A 19,592-nucleotide genomic window follows, 5' to 3' on the forward strand; every position below is an offset into this window, starting at 1 on the left:
AAGCTACCACCACAGTGTGAAATCTCCTGCAAGACTGGAATTAGCCCCCAAAACAGCCAACCATGCCAGCTCCCAAGATCCCAGCAACTACAGGCTTAGATATGAGAGTCAGGGCTTTGACCACACGCAGAGCGGAGAAAGGTATGTTAACATGGACAAATACACTTTGGGAAAAAAAAACTGCCACAAACTGCCAAACAACAAACAAAAAAAAAAAAAATAGAGCCACTTCTAATACACTTTCACCTGGAAATTATTTCCATGAAGTTATAATCATCTAGAATGAGCTTATAACGAGGACACATGGTGCTCTCACAAAAAAAACCCAACAAAAATACAAAAACAACACACACAAAAAAAAAAAATATCCCACCACCAAAAAAAAAAATCAATTTCAAAATCAAGTTCCAGGTAGAAAATAAGTGTTCTACTCACTCTGGAATTAGGAGTTCTTAAGGAAAAGAATAAACTGTTCTTTCACATTGACCACCATCCCCCTTACCAATGGGATCAACAACAAGGTACACTTTTGTACAATACAAATACACATAAGAAGAAATATTGAACTACAGTATAGGAACTTTTTTGCTTACAGTTGCTCAATTTGGTCAAACTCTTTTTCACCTCCTGCAGAACAAAAGAAGTACTATATAGAAGTATCCATTTAATAAACAATAGAAAACGTCTTGTTTAGTACATTTAGTAATTGTTTAATCAGAACAAGATGTTATTTTTTTATTTTGTTAGTTTTCTTGAATATTTATTTCAAATTACCTTGTTTATCTATTCAAGGGAATTACCTCCAAAGTGGTGAAAAAGCTTATTTTGATAAGGTTATATTAGTCTGATTTTAATACAAATCATCTTTTATATATATCTAGGTTTACACATTTCTGTATTTCAAAATATAGTTAACATGCATTTATGTCTGCATTATTAGACACATGCATTTCTCCTTTTTAGTAAATGTCTTTAAAGAAACTTCTCCCATCAAGGCTACCAAGAATTGCTTCCATTCCTAAGCATTCTCCCAAAAATTATAGCCTCAAAATTCTCTTGTATTGTAAGGGGAAAAAAAAACCCAGGTCTATGAAAAGTTATGGATAAGTATTCTTGGTGAAAGCTCTTTTCATTGCAGTGTTATAGAAGAAAGAATTTTCAAAAATACAGATGTGAAAATAACCCAACTTCATATATGCAGCACTATAGATCTTTGCTACCTTTGGCTGTAATTTCAACAGAAAGCTAGAAATTAATTCAAAAATCCCAAACCGATCAACCAAAAACCCCCCACCAAAACTTACCGTTTGCTTTCCTTTTCGAATACACCTCATAGAGGGCAATAGTAGTTACAAGAATAGCAACTTCAGCCACAACTGCTAAAAAGGGTTTGAGAGGTTCCGCGATGGACCGAACTTTAACGTCAAACCTCGCTTTACTGCCCCCTAAATCAAAAGCAGCTTCACACCAATATACACCAGTATCTGCCAAGGTGAGCCTGTATATTTCCAAACGGGTTTTAGTGGAAGTTGAGATCTTAATTTCATACTTGTCCTTAGGCAAAATCTTATCAATGGCAACCTAAAAAAAACACATTGCAAATCTTAATACTGTAATGAGGAGGTATTTAATCAAACAGTACCATCAACAATCAGTTCTCTATAGAGACATACAATGAGTTAGGAACAAAAGGCATTCATGAAGCACAATTACCCCACATTTAAGGGAAAGGTTTATTTTAGCTGGACACCCTAATTCCTTCTGAACTCAGTGGAAGAAAATACAAAGTTTCAGTGGGCAAACTCCCTGACCGGTTTCAGTTTATTTAAGGCAAGAAAAATGGCACCTTTGGCTCTATTGACTCTCCAATGACAAAGGCATCCATGGCTGCCAGATCTAATGCATGGGTTTCACCAGAGCACAAAACATGTACTTTCAGGAAGAGGGAGCTCTCCTTCACCGGGAATATACTGATACTCAAAAAAGTCAGTGCTAGTCTCCAGCCATATAAAGGAGACAGATCTCTTCACCTTCTCTAAGTGCTGGCCTCAGAAGAGGGCTAAAAGAAAGTGTTTTAGGAAGGCGTGCTTTCTAGGTAGGTCACAAAGGCTAAGAAATAGAATTACTTGTACCTGGAGGAAGTAAAGGGTCCTACAACATCTTAAACGTGAAAGCATTTCCCACTGTAAGATTATTTTTGTATTCAGTAGCAAGATTTGAGTAGTATAACTAATATAAATACAGTAAAAATAAGTCTATCAAGACTCGCCTTTTATTTGGGAGTATGGCAGGGCCTTTTTGGAAAAAAAACCATACAAACCAGATTAAAAAACTACACTCCCTGTTACTCGTCACTCCCTGTAACAACAAATACTTGTAAATATTACAGATATTTGTTTCCATTTCCATAAAGATTTCTGCTAAAGTTAATGGAAATGGAATTTGTAGAGCTTGCAGTGAAGGACGAAGTATCTGGTTTTTTTTTTTGTCACACTGTTTTGCTTGCCCAACAGAGGGAGATCTTACCAGCTCACTTCCATTGGTCATATACCAGGTCCAATCCTTGGCATCATACTCAGTTTTACAAACCATTACACCTGTATCTCCTATATAAACGATCATAGGTTTTTCTCTTCCATCAATGGGTGGTACTAAGACCAAGGAGAAAAAAAATCAAGTGAGAGATCCAGGTTTTCATTAGTGTTACAAAGAATATATTTAGGTATTCAGTTATAGTACTCCATTCACTTTTTCTACTTAAAGCCCTCATGATTCTATCATCTGTGACATGAGAAGTTATTTTTGACAGCTATTTCAGATGTGTCATCCATGCAGAAGACAAACGGAATCCTGTTTTCAGTTGCTGTGTGATCTTGAAAGTTGCCAATTAATACCAAATGTCAAGTGAAAAAAAAAAATTAGACTCCGATTTCTACTCTTGCCCATTTCCTCTTTCCCTTCCTTGGCAGCTGCAAGCTACATGCTTCAGTTCTAGAAACAAACATATAATTTTCCTGCAATTTTACTCTATCTGCAGAAACTGCTAGAACTCTATTTCAGCCACAATGTGACTACACAATGGTATCTGACAATTTGTATATACACAGAATTTTTCTGTAACTGAGAAAAAAATGCAGATTGATAAAGATTTGCAGTTAAACATTTTCTGAGCTGAAGCAATGACTTTTGGGTGCATGCCAATAAAAAGGACTTTTGGTCCAACCTTGCTGAGGACAGAATACAGTCAACAAGAAACAAGACATGAGTCTAACTTCAGAGCTACTTGTCCTAGCCATTATCACTGCTTGTGACCCACAAACTTCCAAAAGCACGTGCCCAGAAAGGCTATTGAATATACTAAGACTATCCTACAGATACCATTAGAGCTTAGCAAATGCATTATGCTGAAGTATGTATTTCTGCTTCCTTTCCCTCTTTATTAGGATGTTTACTAATGCCTTCCACAGATCAACTCACTTGAAATTTTACTTCAAGTTTCATTTGCTCTACTTTTAAAGTACAGATCCAGTACATACTTCAGATTTTATTTATGCCACTGGAATAAACAGGCCAAATATTTGCTTTCAGCAGTTATGACGAACAATTTGATACAAGCTTTTTCTTGTCCTCACCCCTTCTTGACTGGTGAGCATGAATTATCTTTTCCCCAAAGAAGTCTGCTTCTCATGTGTATTCAAACTTATGTTTCTTATACAGAACTATCTATGAAACCAATCTGTTAACAAGATCACCGTTTTCAGTCTCAGAATTTGCTGAACCACACATTAAGGCTCTTTACTAGTGAAGTTCTCTCAATGTGTACATTTTACTCATTAAACACTATAATTTGAAAGAGTACTGGCAGTATATCTTCTCTGCTGCCATTAAAAGGGATGACCTCACTAATTACTGCTGCAATCTCCCTTGCAACTTAAGAGTAGAAGACACACAAGCAGGTTAAAATAAAAAAAACCTTTATACCCATGATAAGCTTATGTGGCAGTCAAAGAGATTTAGCCACACTGGTGAGTGACAAAGGTCAGCCATACGCATGCCAGCAACATATGTGACCCTGTTAGCCATGAGTAAGGATATGAATATCCATTTCAAGTTCTGGAATCTGGCTCCATAACAGCTAATCCCTGAATGCATGCAAGGCTCGTGACAGGTATTTTTTCAAGTGGATCACACCAAATCTGGTGACAAAATAGTTCTGCTGCACACACAAAGCCAACTTTTGAATAAACAAACAAACACACAGGTGTCAGCACCAGCATGTACACCAGTCAAGATTCCACACAGTGTTAAAAACCAGAGCTATTTCATGGTGCCCATCCCTCAACTGTTGCTTAAGGATCCCCAACGAAGGAAGGGCAAAGAAATTAACCTATTCTACCCTTTTAGAAGATAGCACTACTTCACTGTATTTTCTAACATCCCTTAATGTCCTCTGTGTTTATTAACTTGAACTTCCTGTAAATATCTCATTGTTTTCTGCAACCCTGAGTAAAAACATAACTCCTCAAAATCTGAGGGGTTATGCCAGGCCAGGAATTAGGGGGGAAGGAGAGGAGAGATAACACATGCAATAATCCCGAGCTGCCTTGTGGAAAAGATATTGCAGTTAGTTAAAGCAGCGATGACTTAAGCCACTGAGTCTATACAAACACATTACTCATCTTTCAGTGTGAAAATTGTTCTCCCTGCATTATTGACTGGAAGATTCAAGGACTTCTCTTTCCCATTTCCTCCCCTCTTGCCTTAATCTAAAAACGCATCAAGCCAGTACTTTTTATGGCATCAGAAGTAGCAGCATTCAACCATCAGGCAGCAATTCTTTGATCTTATAATAAATCAACCAGTCCTATGCACTGTTCTGGAAAAGATGACTTTCCTATTGACTCATTGCTGCCCTTACTGTAATAGTTATCATGTACTTAAAAAAAAATCTGTAAAAAATTCTCCTTGGACTTTTTTCCATCTACACTGACTTGGTTAGGTATTTGACTAAACCTTACCCACATGCTGACAAGAAAAATACATAATTATTTTTTAGAGATAAAAAGGCCTGAATAAACTACAACTTTGTCTTTATTCAGCACTGCAATCTAGTCTCTCCTGGCTGAAGGTCTGAAAGCAGGTTATCAGTGTCTGATATTTGAACCCATGTGAGTTTCCTCAAGTCCTATTACTGGATATCCCACTGAACAAAGGCAGCTTGCACCTTAAGAATTAGCGAGCCCCACTGCTTAATTTAGCTAAGGTTAGGTTGGGTTTTCTCAGAGCCTGTGTTTAGGGAAAATGTCTCTGTATCCACCTATCCTGCCTTGCTCTTTGCAAAGTGTGGATGGTAGGAATAGAGAAAGGATTAACTCCCATCAGAGATGTTCATCACCTCAGCAGCTTTTATTATCATTTCCACATATCTTCCATGCATTTGAATTTCACCTGCTACTTCCAGGGTAACATTATTGGAGAAGAAAACAAAACAGAAGAAAGGGCACTCATACTGCCCAAATGAAGTACACTAATTGTTCATCCAAGTACTGTTCTTATAGTATTACAGAATAAAAGAAACACTAAAGCAATGATGTAGTGTTTCAGAAATACAAATAAAATTTTAAAAAACCTGCCCCCATTTTAGCTACCACTACTTCACTTTTAACACCTAACCTCAGATTCAAATTTCAAATTATTGGCTCTGCTTTTTGAAGAAATTTATCTGAGACACCATCCTGTAATCTCATGCCCTAGAAAGTGAAGTGTATTCACATCTGGAGAGGGAAAGGGAAACCAGTTAGTCAAGAAGGGTAAAAAACAGAGTTGTATGCTCTTTTGGTTATTACAATTTTTTTTAAAGGCTTTTAGTTTCTGGCTCAAAATTCTTCAATCCACGCTACAGAAATTACTTCAATAGTTATTCTCACTTAGCCTGACTATATTAGCCATTACTTATCAAATTACGTTGCAATTTTCATACTCTCCAGAAGGAATATTAATGCAGCTTTGCAGTAGTCAGCTGAAACAAAAATTTTTAAAAAATACTAATCAATTAAATTACCGGTCAAATGAAATGTACCACTCAGTATTCTATCAGCCTTCAGATAACAAGTGTAACTTCCCAGATCGCTGGTCCCTGAGACGGTCACTCTTGAAAATAAAAAAAACAAAACAAAACCATAAAAAACCCATAAATTTGGGGTTTTTTTTGTATTTTCTTTTTGTTCCATTACAAGTGACTGCTAATTAGCATTCTAGAGAAAACAGTAAGAATTATTAATGAGTAGAGAAGATGCCACCACTGAGACACTAGGATTCAGGTTTAGTGCAATGCCTAATGCACTAGAAACGGCCTAATATTTTTAAGAAAACAGAAGAGCACAAGCACACTTTGTATCATGAACAACATTTTCACCCTTCATGCTAACAGAAGGACATCTTTAAGCAGCATTATCTACAGATTACTGAGTTAGACATGGGTTCACCATATGAACTAAGAAGCATATCATCTGTAGGGCTTCAAGAAGAAAAAAACATTTAACTGATCTTTTCAACACTAAATAAATAAAAAAATAAATAAAATAATTTTAAAGAGCTTTCATCTAATGAAGTCCAACATCTTCTCCACTGGTAAAATAGACATTTTACTATCACTTTAAAAAATATTTACGTGTCTGTGTATATGGATTATCAAGAAAGTGACAGCTATATTCTCATCATATTTTCTGCAGAAAAAGAATAGAAACAGACAGATAATAACAGATATAGATAGATAATAGATAACAATAGATAACTAATAGATAATAATAGATAAATAGAAATTTTATCTAAGTAATACTGCTCTTAAAACTATACAGAAATCAAATGGAGACCAATCAGTTAAAATATGTAATTGGCCTAATTCTAAAGAACAATAAATTGTATTGATTATAGAAAGGCTTCTACAACATATTTTTGAGTTTCTGTTGAGATCTGAATGACTTAAGAAAACCTTCAAAATATCTTTAGTGGAAATCTCATTTCTACCTTTTGCTACCTATGAAGGAAAGAAAATGACCATTGATGCCTTCCAGACTCTTGCAAAGCAGCAATGAGGTGGAAAAGAGCATGTGGAAAGTGAGGGAGTGGAAAGAAAAATTGCTAAAAAATTTTAATCTTAGACTGATTATTATTTCACTTACTGAAAAGACCTACTAGACTTTAAGGAACTGCTTCATTATTCTATGCTCTTTAAAAAAAAAAACCAAACAGTTTTTTATGTGCATTAGAAGAAACACAGGAGCTCATTTCCCAGGCTTGAGGTACCTGCAATCTTTCTCCTTTCTGACAGCTTCAGTATGTTGATTATTCTCTGCATTTTTCCCTTTTCTCATATACACATTACTAGTATTGGGCACTGTTTATAAGATAACTCATTAGAACCCGCAAATCAAAATGTAAAGAACTACTTACTGGATGGCCCAGCTGTTGTGAGTTTTACTGGTGTGACTGATTGTTTCACTTCCTTTTTTCCAAGTCACTTCAGGATTTTTCAAATTGGAATTCGGATCTAATTTGCATATAAGTTCAACTTTACCTGGACTGGCCAAAGACACTGTTTTTTCAGACACACCTGTAAGAAGTTTAAAAACATTTAATGGAAAAATGTATTTCCTCATTCTCAGTGAAGGAACTTCAGAGACTCCATTTACATATACAGGATTACAGGTGGACACAGGTGCTCTTTATACTCTCACAGCAAAAAAGCCCCTGCAAATCAGAGTTTCACAGCAATTTTCATTTGAGTAATAACTGAGTTAAAATACATATCCCTTTACAAAATAACACACTCCCAATCTGTAGGTAAACTTCCTAGAGGGCTCTAATATAGAAGCATAAATACTCATTTCACTGAGAGCAAGACGGACTTAGGAGACAGACTTAAGTTTTTAGATTATTTAATCCAAACCAAAAAAAATTAAGTACTTAATATGTATATAGAAAATTATATTAATGTCAGGAAGGGTAAGATCTAAGTACCTGTAACTATTTGGATCTTAGCCAGTTGCAGATTTTATGATACTGTGAGATCACAGGTATATCATATCCTATTGCTAGGGAAGCTACTGATAAAATCGGCAACCTTAACATAGTTGGATCAGGCATTTCATGCCTACAGTTACTCAAGATGACACCAAATCCTCTTCAAACACATTTAGGGCCACCTTTGCCTTCCTGGAAAGTTAGCAGAGTCACAGTAGGAAAATAATGCAGTAGAGTAGAAAAACCTGTCCGTTCTTTGCTTTTTATGAGTATAGATTCATAAGCATAAAATAAACACATCTAAAAAGTAGGTATCAACAGCAAATATCTTCTCTGATCCATAGAAACAGCCTTCTATAAGAAAACACTTTGGATGTTTTACCCATTTGTACTGACATTTTATTCCATAACTGGCCTTTTCATTCAAGCCTTCTGGATAGAAGTGTGGTTCATCATCTAAATACTCCAAGAAAATTTATGCATGCCTCACTTCAATTCTAGATGTACCCTGTAGTACTTGGTGGTCAAAAAACTATAGGTGCATTGCATAGCTCACATTCCTTCTAAGAGAAAATGAAGTTTTAAGGTACAGCTCACTGACCTAGGAATGTAAGTCATACCTATGCAGCAGCGAAGTCTCACTTGAGTGATGGCACCAGATCCAGAGTAAGTGAACTTCACTGGATCTGGCATGTATAACCTGAAGAACAGCATATTCAGAACTGCAAGTTCCAGCCAAAATAATTCAAATCTGGCAAACTGGAGATAAACTTAGAAGTGCAACACCTCAGTCTTCCATTGCAGAGCAACATCAGTCACTGAAACTCATTAATTAAGGCAATTAAGCCGATTAAATATGAGCCAAGCATAACTCAGCTTGTTGAAGTTGTTTATGATCAAAATTTTACAACTGGAATTGGTTCCACAGCAGCAGAAGTTTCACAGTCAGACTAATTGTACAAGCTGAAAACAGTATCTGTCCCTTATGAAATGATTCTAAAATGTGAATGAATGAAACATAAAAACAGATGATGTTGAAAATTAATCAATAGCAAGATTGATTTCTGGGCCTCCCTGTACTGAGAGTGCAGATACCAGAACAGGAAACAGACAGTACTTTAAGTTTCCTGCTAGAAGAAAATGCAGCATAAATGCAAAATTACAGCCTTAAAATATTACACCAGTACTTTGCAAATCTTCCAGAGATATTTCAGTTAGGTCAGTTTCTTCAGCTATCCAAGAAATTAATTCTAGACTTTTGTTTGGCAACTGGGAACTTCATACGTACTTTAGGAACAGGTTTATTTTTGCTGTTCTTCACACTTCAACTCCTGCAATGTTGCTAAGCTAACACCTGCTGTTCAGCAAATACTCCAGTTCATGTGGTCTCTCCAAGGGGATTCACTAGTGCAAGAAAACTCTTGTTTCAACTGATTTGGAGGAGGAGTTATGAATTAGTTTTACTTTTAGTTTTAATAAAAGTAGGAATCTAATTCTCCACTGCATAATAGTTATTACCAGAACAGAGAATTTAATAACAACATAAATGTACTTCCCTTTCACTGGGCTCATCACATGCTCACGGTGAACACCTCTTTATCAAGAACTTGCCCTTCTAGATGCTTTTACAACTAGTATGAAAGTTTGTGTGCACTCACATTCAATACAAAATAATTGGAAGACAAAAAGTAACACACTCACCACCAGGTAAGGTTATCTCATACTCTGTACCACCGCTCTGCTTGCTTCCTGGCATGAGCTCTTGTGTAGCAGCATCTGGACATAACGAGGTTTGGGTGGAAACAAAGTTAAGTTATCCTATATAAATAATATATAAATAATGACACAATCACACAGTATGGCTTGGCAATTATTAGTTATAGCAGTCTCGAAAGAAGAAAACAGACCTTGCCAAGTGCTGACTACTGCAGTGATCCTTTTATAAACCTGTCTTAGCAGCCATACTTAAAGCAGCAGGGTTGTGGGGTTGCTGTTATAGAATCACGCTGTTAGATAAAGGTTTCCATCTTTATAGTAATGTTGCAGTTATGAATGTCAGTATCTAAAATGTCATCGCTGTTTTACAGATTGACTCAAAGAGTCACCTATAGCTTACATACAGGACCACATCAATGTTTAAGTAATTCTTGAAAAAGTAATAAGCTTTAGAAAAATTTTAAAAACTCAAGCCAACCAACCAACAAAACTCACCCAAAAAAAAAAAAGCCCAGAACAACAGAATGCTGCCATTGCCAAAGCTACTACAATCTAACAACACAGACAGGAAGTCAGAGGTAGGCAATCTAATCTAAGCGCTGCTTTAATGAATTCGGAGGCAAGAACACTTTGTGGTCAACAATAAAATGGTCAAAGACTGTCGCTGCTTCTCAAAACTTCTGATACAGAGCAGACAATGCCCTTCTACAAAGAAAGGATACCAATATTAACCATCATATGGCTGACCTAAAAATATTATTCTCCTTTTGCTGGGAAAACCTACATTTACAAGGTGTATGGTCACCAAACTTCCTTTTTGGTGAGGCTGTGGATCACACAACCTTCAGAGAGTATGAGATCTTTTATAAAGCTCTACAAAGTTTGAATAAAGCAACTCCAAGCACAGTCTGTTCCCATCACTTGTTCTCATGCATTTCAAGAACAGAGAAGGAAAGCAAATTGATAAACTGCAGCTCTAACAGATGAATCCCAGCTACAATAATCTTCTTTAAAATAAGGTGATGAAAAGAAAGAAATAGATTTCAACATCACCCCAAAAGACACACTAAATGTTTTAAGCCACACATGCTTTTACATGGTTGGACGTAATTTTATTGTCAAATATTTCATAATGCATTGCAGAAATATATGAACAGTAATTAGAGACTATTCCTGCCCAGTCACACAGCATTGTAAGAGAAAATTATTCTGGTTTTTGTAGAAGGAAAGGGGCTTGATTACATCTGCTATTCATGGATTGTGAAGAATCCAAATGACAATTAAAAAGATAGAGGAACTAGGCTACACTTTTAGTCTTCCCACTGAGAGATGCATTGGGTGGCCAAAGCGACCACTGTTAAGTAGAAATAGCATCTCTGAAAGCCTACATCTCATCACAATTACTCCATTTCTTCCCTTGCATAAAATACTCAACTCTCAGGTAAAGACAATAAATGTATGTCTTTGAGCTACAGCTGAGAGGATCTGGCTGTGCTGAAGGACGTCCCTGCTGGTGGGTTTGCATCTAACAGTATAAGTAGATGTACACCTGCCTTTTCAAGTCGTTGGCCAGTTTCAGAAAACATCCTCTCAAGCTCACAGCACAAGAAATTCTGTGCCACTGGCACCCTCCTCCTGGCTCATTCCATCTGCATTTTCACACTTTCCCTCAAGTTTCAATCAGTTTAAATAAAAACAAATGAGTATATTAAGGTGTTTGCTATGGAAGAACAGAACTTCAGTCTATTTCATTTGGGGCTGTTGACAGTAGGTTGTTGTCAATCTTTACTAATAGTACAAAATGGCCTTTTAAGAAGAGAAATCAAAGCAGTAGACAATAGTCCTGTTGGCTCTACACAAGAACCCAACAAGCCTTGATCTCTGTCCCATGGAGATGTAAACTAGTCCAAGTGTTTACCCAGGAAATAATATCAAGGCTGAAAAGTTCTGGCAGATCTTAGCTTGTCTGTGTGCACAAGCACTCAGACAGCATGCCAGGGCTGTCACAGATCAGCTGAGTTTATGTCAGTCCAGTACACGCATCCCCTGCTTTTTCACCAAAATCATCACAATGATACATTCAGAAGGTACCAGGGCTAGTTCATATGGTAGATCCAGCCAGAAAAAAAACTAGACAGCCTTTAAAGCATCTTGCAACAAACAGGACTTTCATACTGACTTTCTTCCTCAATTCATGTATCAAATGAAATTATTCAGATGAGGTCATACTATATGAAACATTTTCTATATTTCACGTATGTAGAGAGTTATTGAATCTATTAGCTATGGCACTCCTAGTTCTCACATTGTACTAAAAGCTCTGAAGATGAACACCAGATATATACCATTATCTCATAAAAGAACCCAATTTTTAGGTGAACTAACTTGCCAGAAATTGGGTGAGTTCACATAGAAATATAACTTAGCTCATGTTTGACTTGCACTAATCGACATAAGCGCTGGGACAATGCTGAAATTCTGATTCTCTGATCTTTATGGAGAAAGAAGTAGAACCAATAATCATTGGTTTCCTGTCCTGCCTGGAACTTATTCTCAGCTCCTTGTTAAAAATAAAATTAAGGTATAAGGGACAACAGACAGTTTTGACACAGCCATAATTAAGAAAGATGAAGCTAGCAGGCACAGTGATGCAAGGGCATTTTTTATAGCTTTCACTAATACACAAGCATAAAGAGCTCCCATATTAAAAACTTAAGGCTAGAACACAACCTCCCTGCAGTGGCACTAGCTGGGCACCGCCCAACCTCCAGGGTCATTGGCTGCTTTTAAGGCATACATGCCTAAGGGCAACAGGTCATGAAACTGGTAGCTGCATAGCTTTTTACAGTTCTGGAGATACTTAGGACACTCAGGCTCTTGCAGTGGCTTTGAAAGACCTAGGTGCTGTATCTACTTCTGTTTCTTCCAAAAAGTCACAATCTTATTTCAAGAGACTTAAGTGTGAAAATGTTGATTCTGTACAATAAATAAATATCAATAGGAAAAAAGTCTATAGTTTGAAGTGTACTGAAATAAAACAATTACCAGATAATTCATGTCCAGTTTGCATCTTAGTCACAGAAATCACCTGAGTCTGATTGGAATCTTGTGTTGTCATAGCTGGATCTAAAAGAAACAAAACAAAACACCAGAAAAAGTTTAAAGAAACTTCTGAGTTAGAAAAAACAACTTCAGGAAAATAATCCTATCAGCATGTCCTCACCTCAGCCTTTCTCCCCCATTTTTTTCCCCAAGTTCTGAGCATACACATTAAAAAATGTATAAGAAAAGAAATTGTTTTTTGCTGTTTATGTCACTTTAGGCAAGAGAAGATTAAAGAATGGAGGCAACATTTATTTTATCTCTAATTTCTGTAGAGTGTTATTTTCTTGCAGTTAGCTTACAGGCAGGCAAAGTCACTCCTCAGAATGTTCCAGCAACTTTTTAAGCTGTACTCACATCCTTTTCGTTCATAGGCTTAAAACACCACTTATGCCACTGACATTGGTCAATTACCTTTAATACAGATCAGTAGATTTTCCAATAGAGTACGGACTTCATTACAACTTTACAAATCTAGTGTGATGAACAAGCAATGAACATACCTCCTTTACTTCCACTAGCACCACAGTAATGAAAAGACATCTATATCAAACAGTAACTTCAGCATCTCATACTAACAATTATTTCCAATATTCCTCAGTACCACTGCAAATCTGATCCTCCTCCTATAACACAGTTTTTACAAGAACCATTTAAAACTCTAGTCTGCTTTGTGTTCTTGACTGGAAAACGAACAGCAACAGAAGAGGCAAAGGACTTGCTTAGTAGTTGTGTCATTCTTTTTAAGAAAATCAAGATCTCTAGATGTTTTAGAAGAATGGAAGTGCATCCTCATTCCTATAGTTCCACCTTTGGATGACAGCTAGTGTTTATTTCGTACTATCTTTACTGAAAAAAGTATTCCAGGACATATTCCAGTGCCATAGCAGTAGAATATCAGGGAAAAGTGATTCAGCCACACAAGGAAAAGACATATATTGTGCATTTGTAATTAAAGTCTTGCCAGAGGGGTGGAATTGGCATAATGAACTCTTCTGGACACCCAAGACAGCAACACGCACGGAACAAAAAAAAAATCACAGAATATTCTGAATTGGAAGGGACCCACAAGGATCCAGTCGAACTCTTAAGTGAACAGTGAAAAGCTGCATCACAGTTTAAGTGCATTCAGACTTGAGAACCACATGCCTTCTCCAGAAGATGAAGTCAGCACTGTGCCGTTTCCTACAAATGAACGTTACTAACACTCCTACCTCATTTCAGCACCAATAGGCAGAGACAACCTATAGAGTCTCCACTGGTACCTCGAGCACACAGTTACTCCATCACAGCCATGGCTGGCTCACATCACCTGCTGTCTCAGTCTGCCAATACTTCATACTTCAACCACTTTGGATCAAGAGTAAAACACAGTAGTCAAAAGATATTAGAAGAATTAAGCATTAGTGTTTCTTAAATGCAGCCCACTTTTTTATCAGTCCACTGGCCCCACAGCCAGCTGTTCCCTCCCAGCCCTTTGTTAAGAAAAGAACTGCTCTGAAGATGTGCTAGCTTATGAGCCAGACAATATAAAGACTGAGCCCTGTTGTTTGCCTGATAGAGGTACTGAGCAGGGAGAGCTATTATTTTTCTGATATTCATAGCACAACTGAAGAAAGATCTCCATGAATTTTTATATCTGCAGCATCTTGAGTTGTTCTAAGTATGTCATGGATCACCTCCACATTAATTAATATCCCCAAAGATGATAAATTTAAGAGGTGTCAGTGCCAAGCTATACAGCAGCTCTGTTATCTCTCTGCAATGAAAGCATTAACCTGCAATGTGGTTTGCATACTAACAGGGTTCCCAACTTGGCTCTCCTCCTTATTCATGTAGCAAGTGAAAGAAGTCAAGTAGCGTTATTTTTGTCACCCCTGCTTATGTATCTTTCACTTTACCTGTCCACACGTCAATCTACACAGAACAAAGATATTATTCCACCACTCTCTTCCTCTCATATATACTCACTGACTAGCACTGGAGATCAGGATGGGCCAACAGTGCACCATTAGTGTCATCCAGCCAGGCAATGATGTAAGCAAGCCCTGTGGAGTAACTTCTCAAACTGTTGAGTCACGGCTGCACACCTTAGCCTATAGTAGTTTTGCACTAGATTTAACCAATAGTGTGGTAGCTAGAGGTCTCATTTCCTTGATTTTCATGCAGGAAGGGAGGAAAGGAATAGGAAAGAGTATGATATAATGAATTTCGTTTTCTACACTTTACTTCTGCCTCATATGGCAGTCGGTATTTTGGGCCAAAAGAGTATGGATGTACCATGCTCACTATTACCAGAGTAATTTCAGGCTTAATCTACTTGCTGTCTTTCAGCCAGAAAAGCAGCTGAGTAAGAAATGGCTGAAATACAATTTGGTTTAATTTAACATCTTTATTTTACAGTTTAATTTAATATCAATCATATACTTTTAAAGATCACATGCATTCAGCAGCATCCAAAACCTGCCATCAGAACCTCCTCATGCCCCAGAGACATCAGAGAATCAACATTAAGGCCCCCCAAATACCCTGATAAAAGCTGGTCCCTCAGGTCAAACCAGAAAAACCCAACTTGGAAGCAAAGTCTGTAAGGAATGAGGCGTGTTCTATACTCACAGCTCCTTGAATTCTTCAGGAGCAAAAAGTGAGAGATGAGATGTGGTGGGACTATTTGTCCTAAATCAATCTGGCAGCACTTGCTACAACTAAATCAAGACAACCACAAAGGTTAACCCAAACAAAGCAGCAAGCTCTGAACAACAGTGTTCTGACACTCGGTTAGAAATTACCCTTAACTCAATGCAAAATAAAAGCAATAGTTTAGATTTTTCCAAAACAAGTAACTAAAACAGTTACATGACTAAGATAAGAATAACAAAATAAAGATTTTCCTCAAGATATTATCTCAAAATAAAAATCTAAAATCTGGGCTTTTGGGGCATCTGCCTGACCAGCCTGCAGACCATGCAATTTACCTTTCTGCAACTCAGTCCCTGTGTCCAAGTGCTCCTTCTGCTTACTTTTACTGCAAGCATTTCTTTTGGATGAAGCACCCTCACATCTCCAAAACAAACACAGTTTCTGGACTTCACTGGAAAAGTTTTAAGTTTTTCTCCCTTCAGGTGTCATGAACTTCCCTTTGCTGCAGGTGTGTACAGAGTTCCCGTGCTAACTAGCTTCATACACATTTAGTTAATAACCAATGAAAGAGTAAACTACCATTTTTTCACGTAAATCATAACAGAAGTCACAGTATGATGCCCCCCTATCTAGTTCATACAGCTGTAAAAACATTTAACAGAAGTTTGGAAAACAACATCTTCACTCTATACAGATGAAAAATACTAAAGCTAGTAGCTTATTTCTGAAGCCTGCTCTAAACCACGATGCCCTCCACTTTAGGAAGATGGTAGATTTGAGCAGTTTTTGGAAATACAAAGAAGGTTTTGCTGTTTGATTCACTTGTTTGTTTCTTCCCATGAGAGGCTATCATTTCATTTCACCAACAGCTTCACATAAACTTAAAACTGCTTCAAACACCATCAAGTATGGGTTTTGGCATTAACAGTTATCAAAAATGACTATCGTAGAACAATTAGCCACATGCTGACTCACACATTCCTAAAAATATCCAGACCATTTGCACGCAAAAAAATCCTCAATTAAGTAAACTGCTAGAAAGGATTTCATGTTCTATGTGTACATAAATACATATGTATTTTAAAGAAGACTTAAGAACTACAAAGTAGATTTTTGTCTGTGTACATACTTAAATACTCATTTCAAACATGACAAGTACAAAGTATGTTTCCTTTCACATTATGTGAAATTTTAGAGAGGGTACCATCATCACCTACGGAGCACTACTGGTATTCTCGGTACTAGGAAGTGCACTGGAAGCAGAAGAAAACATAACTGCTTGTATTTCACAAACTGGAAGGTGGAGCTAAACCACAGTGAATTCAAGTCATAGCATTGATGTTCACATACAAGAAGTATATGCTCACATACACAGGACAGAAATCTTGGCCATGCCAAGACCTACTCCAATAATCTCACCCCGCACAGCAAACACCAGCAATCTGGTAATGCCTGCTGTAATACTTTTCTACTTATATGCAATACCTCAGAAACAACACAAAAAATTAGCAGAAATCCACTAGTTCTAGAAATAAGATCATATTTCCTGAGAAAGAACTGGCCTGCTCCTGAACTGCTGAAAGCCTCTAGAGGAGGCATAAGGCCCAGAAAGCTCAACTTCCTCTTTCTTCATGGATTTTAAATGCTATATTTAAAAACGCAAAAACAAATCCCAAGGAGCATCCCTCATAATCCATTATGCACACAGATACCTTAGTAATGTAACCTATCGATTCGTATGGGGGTGAATTGGCCGTTTTGCGGGGTTTTTTTTCCGTTTTATTTTTTTGGGGTTTTTTTTTTCATTTAAACGCTTTACTCAGGACAGGACAGAAACAAGACACACCACCACACCCTCCCAATCCTGCACCTGTGAGCCAATAAACCCTTTGGTAAGTGAGGGAGAGGGTGCTGAGGGTACGGGACGGCTGACTGCCGTTACGGCTCTGCCCACCTGCGGCCGTTCACCGCTTCGGTGCTGGGGGACAGCGAGAGCCCCGATCTCCTGAGGGAGACGGGGGGCACCAGGAAGGGTCGGGGCCGCTAAGAAAGAGAAACGTCTCAGCCGCTTCCACAGGCAAGGCCAAAAGGCAGTTGCCGTGCTGGGACAGCGCTACGTCCCCCGAGAGCCGGGGGGGATGCTGCGGAGCCAAGGAGGACCTTTGCTCCCAGGCAGTGGACGGTTCAGCTCGCTCCGGCCCTCCCGGCACGGAGGACGGACGGGACCCGGCCCGGGGAGAGTTTACATTTACCTGCAGGGTTCCCACCCGAGAGGCTGGTGCAGAGCAGCAGCAGCAGCGGCAGGCACAGCAGGCAGCGGCCGGAGAAGGTGGCAGGCATGGTGCCCCCGCCGCGCTCCCCTGGCTCGGCTCAGATCCACGCCCCGCGGGCTGCGCCACCTGAGGACGCCTCAAGCGGGCCGGAGCGGCTCTGCGGGAGAGCCGGCTACTCCAGCAACGACGGGGGTCAAATGCAAAGCAAAGCTGCTCCAAATTCACTGTGGCGAAAAATACAGGCAAAAAAAAAAAGCCCCCAACAATAACAAAAAAATCACACACTCACACAAAAAAAAAAAAAAAAAAAGAAAAAAAAGAGAAAAACTACCGCCGCTAAGGCGCCGCTACCACAACGGCTGCCCTCCGCGTGAGGATGTGCTCTGCGGAGGGCCCGCAGCGCTTTAAGTGGCTGAGGAGGGCGGGTGCTCCCACGGGTGGCTAATTGGACCGAGATCCTGGCGCTTGAGCCGCCCAGGAGACCCCCGAGGCTGGTGGGAAGCTGGCGGGGCAGGTAGGGACACTGGGTCGGGACTTATTTTCGGTGGAGAGGGGCGGTGGCTGCAGGAGCACCTGGGCAGGAGCAACGCTCGGCGGCTAACGGCTCCAACACGGCTTGCGCGGGCCAGATCGCCTCGGGCAGAGCCGGTGTGTCCCTGCCCTTTGGCTGGTCATCTTCTGGAGAGCCCAGCTTCGAGGGTCACTGGCTCCAGGACAGCTAGGTTATACTGTATTGGGAGCTGTGACTCTTTTGCATCCCTTTTTGTAAATCTCCCAGCTTGTACAGCAGTGACCAGGGAGCACAATTTCTGGCAAAAGCTCCTCAGGGTTTTGATTATGGCTAGGTGAAATTGTTTTATACTTTTTTCTGCATTTGTGTGTGCTTACTTAGTAAGCCCACTCATATCTGTGTATATATATTTATAGATGTGCATTATATTGTGTTTCTGTTTATTGCTTGGTAAATAACTGAATTCTGATAGTGCAAAATGAGGTCCAGCAAGGGTGGCATTCTCTGAAAGAATAACTTTATGATGGGCTACGTCCTTCTTGTCAGCTTCAGCTAATGCAGAAGTTGAGTTGTGTAAGAGGTTTGCATGGATACAAAAAGGTCCGCTGCAAAAAAGCCTTTCCGTCATCTTGGCTCACCATGCTGACAGAGCTGTAGGAGTTTATGCAGAGTAAATGCCCTGTGTGTTGATTTTCCAGCACTCGACATGTTCATGCTTCCATCCATATTTTCCAATACCAGAGTGACCTTCAGGATAAAATTTTCTTTCATAAAGACTCCCAGTAAATACAACTAATGGCAAAAGACTGGGAACAGGACTGTTTTATTAGGCCCTTTGCTGTGTATTCACTCACAATGTGCTGTGAGGAGAGATTGAACCCCCCATGCTTGTTAATCTGCCAGCCTGCTAAAATGCGCAGAGTGATGGCATTCAGAGAGAGAGTCCAATTCAGATAAAGCTGTTTAGGAATGGTAGATGATCTTCAGTTTTTAATAGGAAAAAAAAAACTGGCTGGCACTTGAAAGCTGTTTTATCTGAACCAGTTAGGACTGAAGAGACTTATCTCTTGGTAGTGGGGGAGGGTGAGGGAAAGGAGGGGAGAGAGAAGGGGAGGAAAGAGAGAGAGAGGGGCAGAGGAGAGAGGAGTGTCAACTGCCTGAAGATATGAAAGAACTGGTTTATAGTTCCAGTTAGCTCTCCCTGGAATGGGTGAAAAGAAAACTTTATATTCACTTTGTTTAGTGGTTGGGCATGCAGCACATTTTGGTAAAACAGATTTTATCCACCTAGAATCAACATGGATTGGTTGGTAGAAGTATATGACTAA

The 19,592-nt window shown here is 38.9% G+C and overlaps 1 protein-coding gene across 1 annotated transcript; it reads right to left on the reverse strand.

The window, feature by feature from the left end:
- Nucleotides 1-589: 589 nt before the first annotated feature.
- On the reverse strand, nucleotides 590-17,820 carry EMB (embigin; the record flags this gene model as incomplete). Its single annotated transcript, XM_084224696.1, has 8 exons — nucleotides 590-627; nucleotides 1,305-1,581; nucleotides 2,527-2,651; nucleotides 6,062-6,150; nucleotides 7,453-7,612; nucleotides 9,724-9,798; nucleotides 12,784-12,864; nucleotides 17,733-17,820. 8 exons carry the CDS (start codon nucleotides 17,818-17,820, stop codon nucleotides 590-592), a joined length of 933 nt encoding a protein of 310 aa, XP_084080822.1.
- Between the last annotated feature and the right edge of the window lie 1,772 nt (nucleotides 17,821-19,592).

The sequence above is a fragment of the Fringilla coelebs genome (assembly GCF_963513975.1).
Source record: "Fringilla coelebs genome assembly, chromosome: Z".
In the NCBI taxonomy this organism is placed as follows: Eukaryota; Metazoa; Chordata; class Aves; order Passeriformes; family Fringillidae; genus Fringilla; species Fringilla coelebs.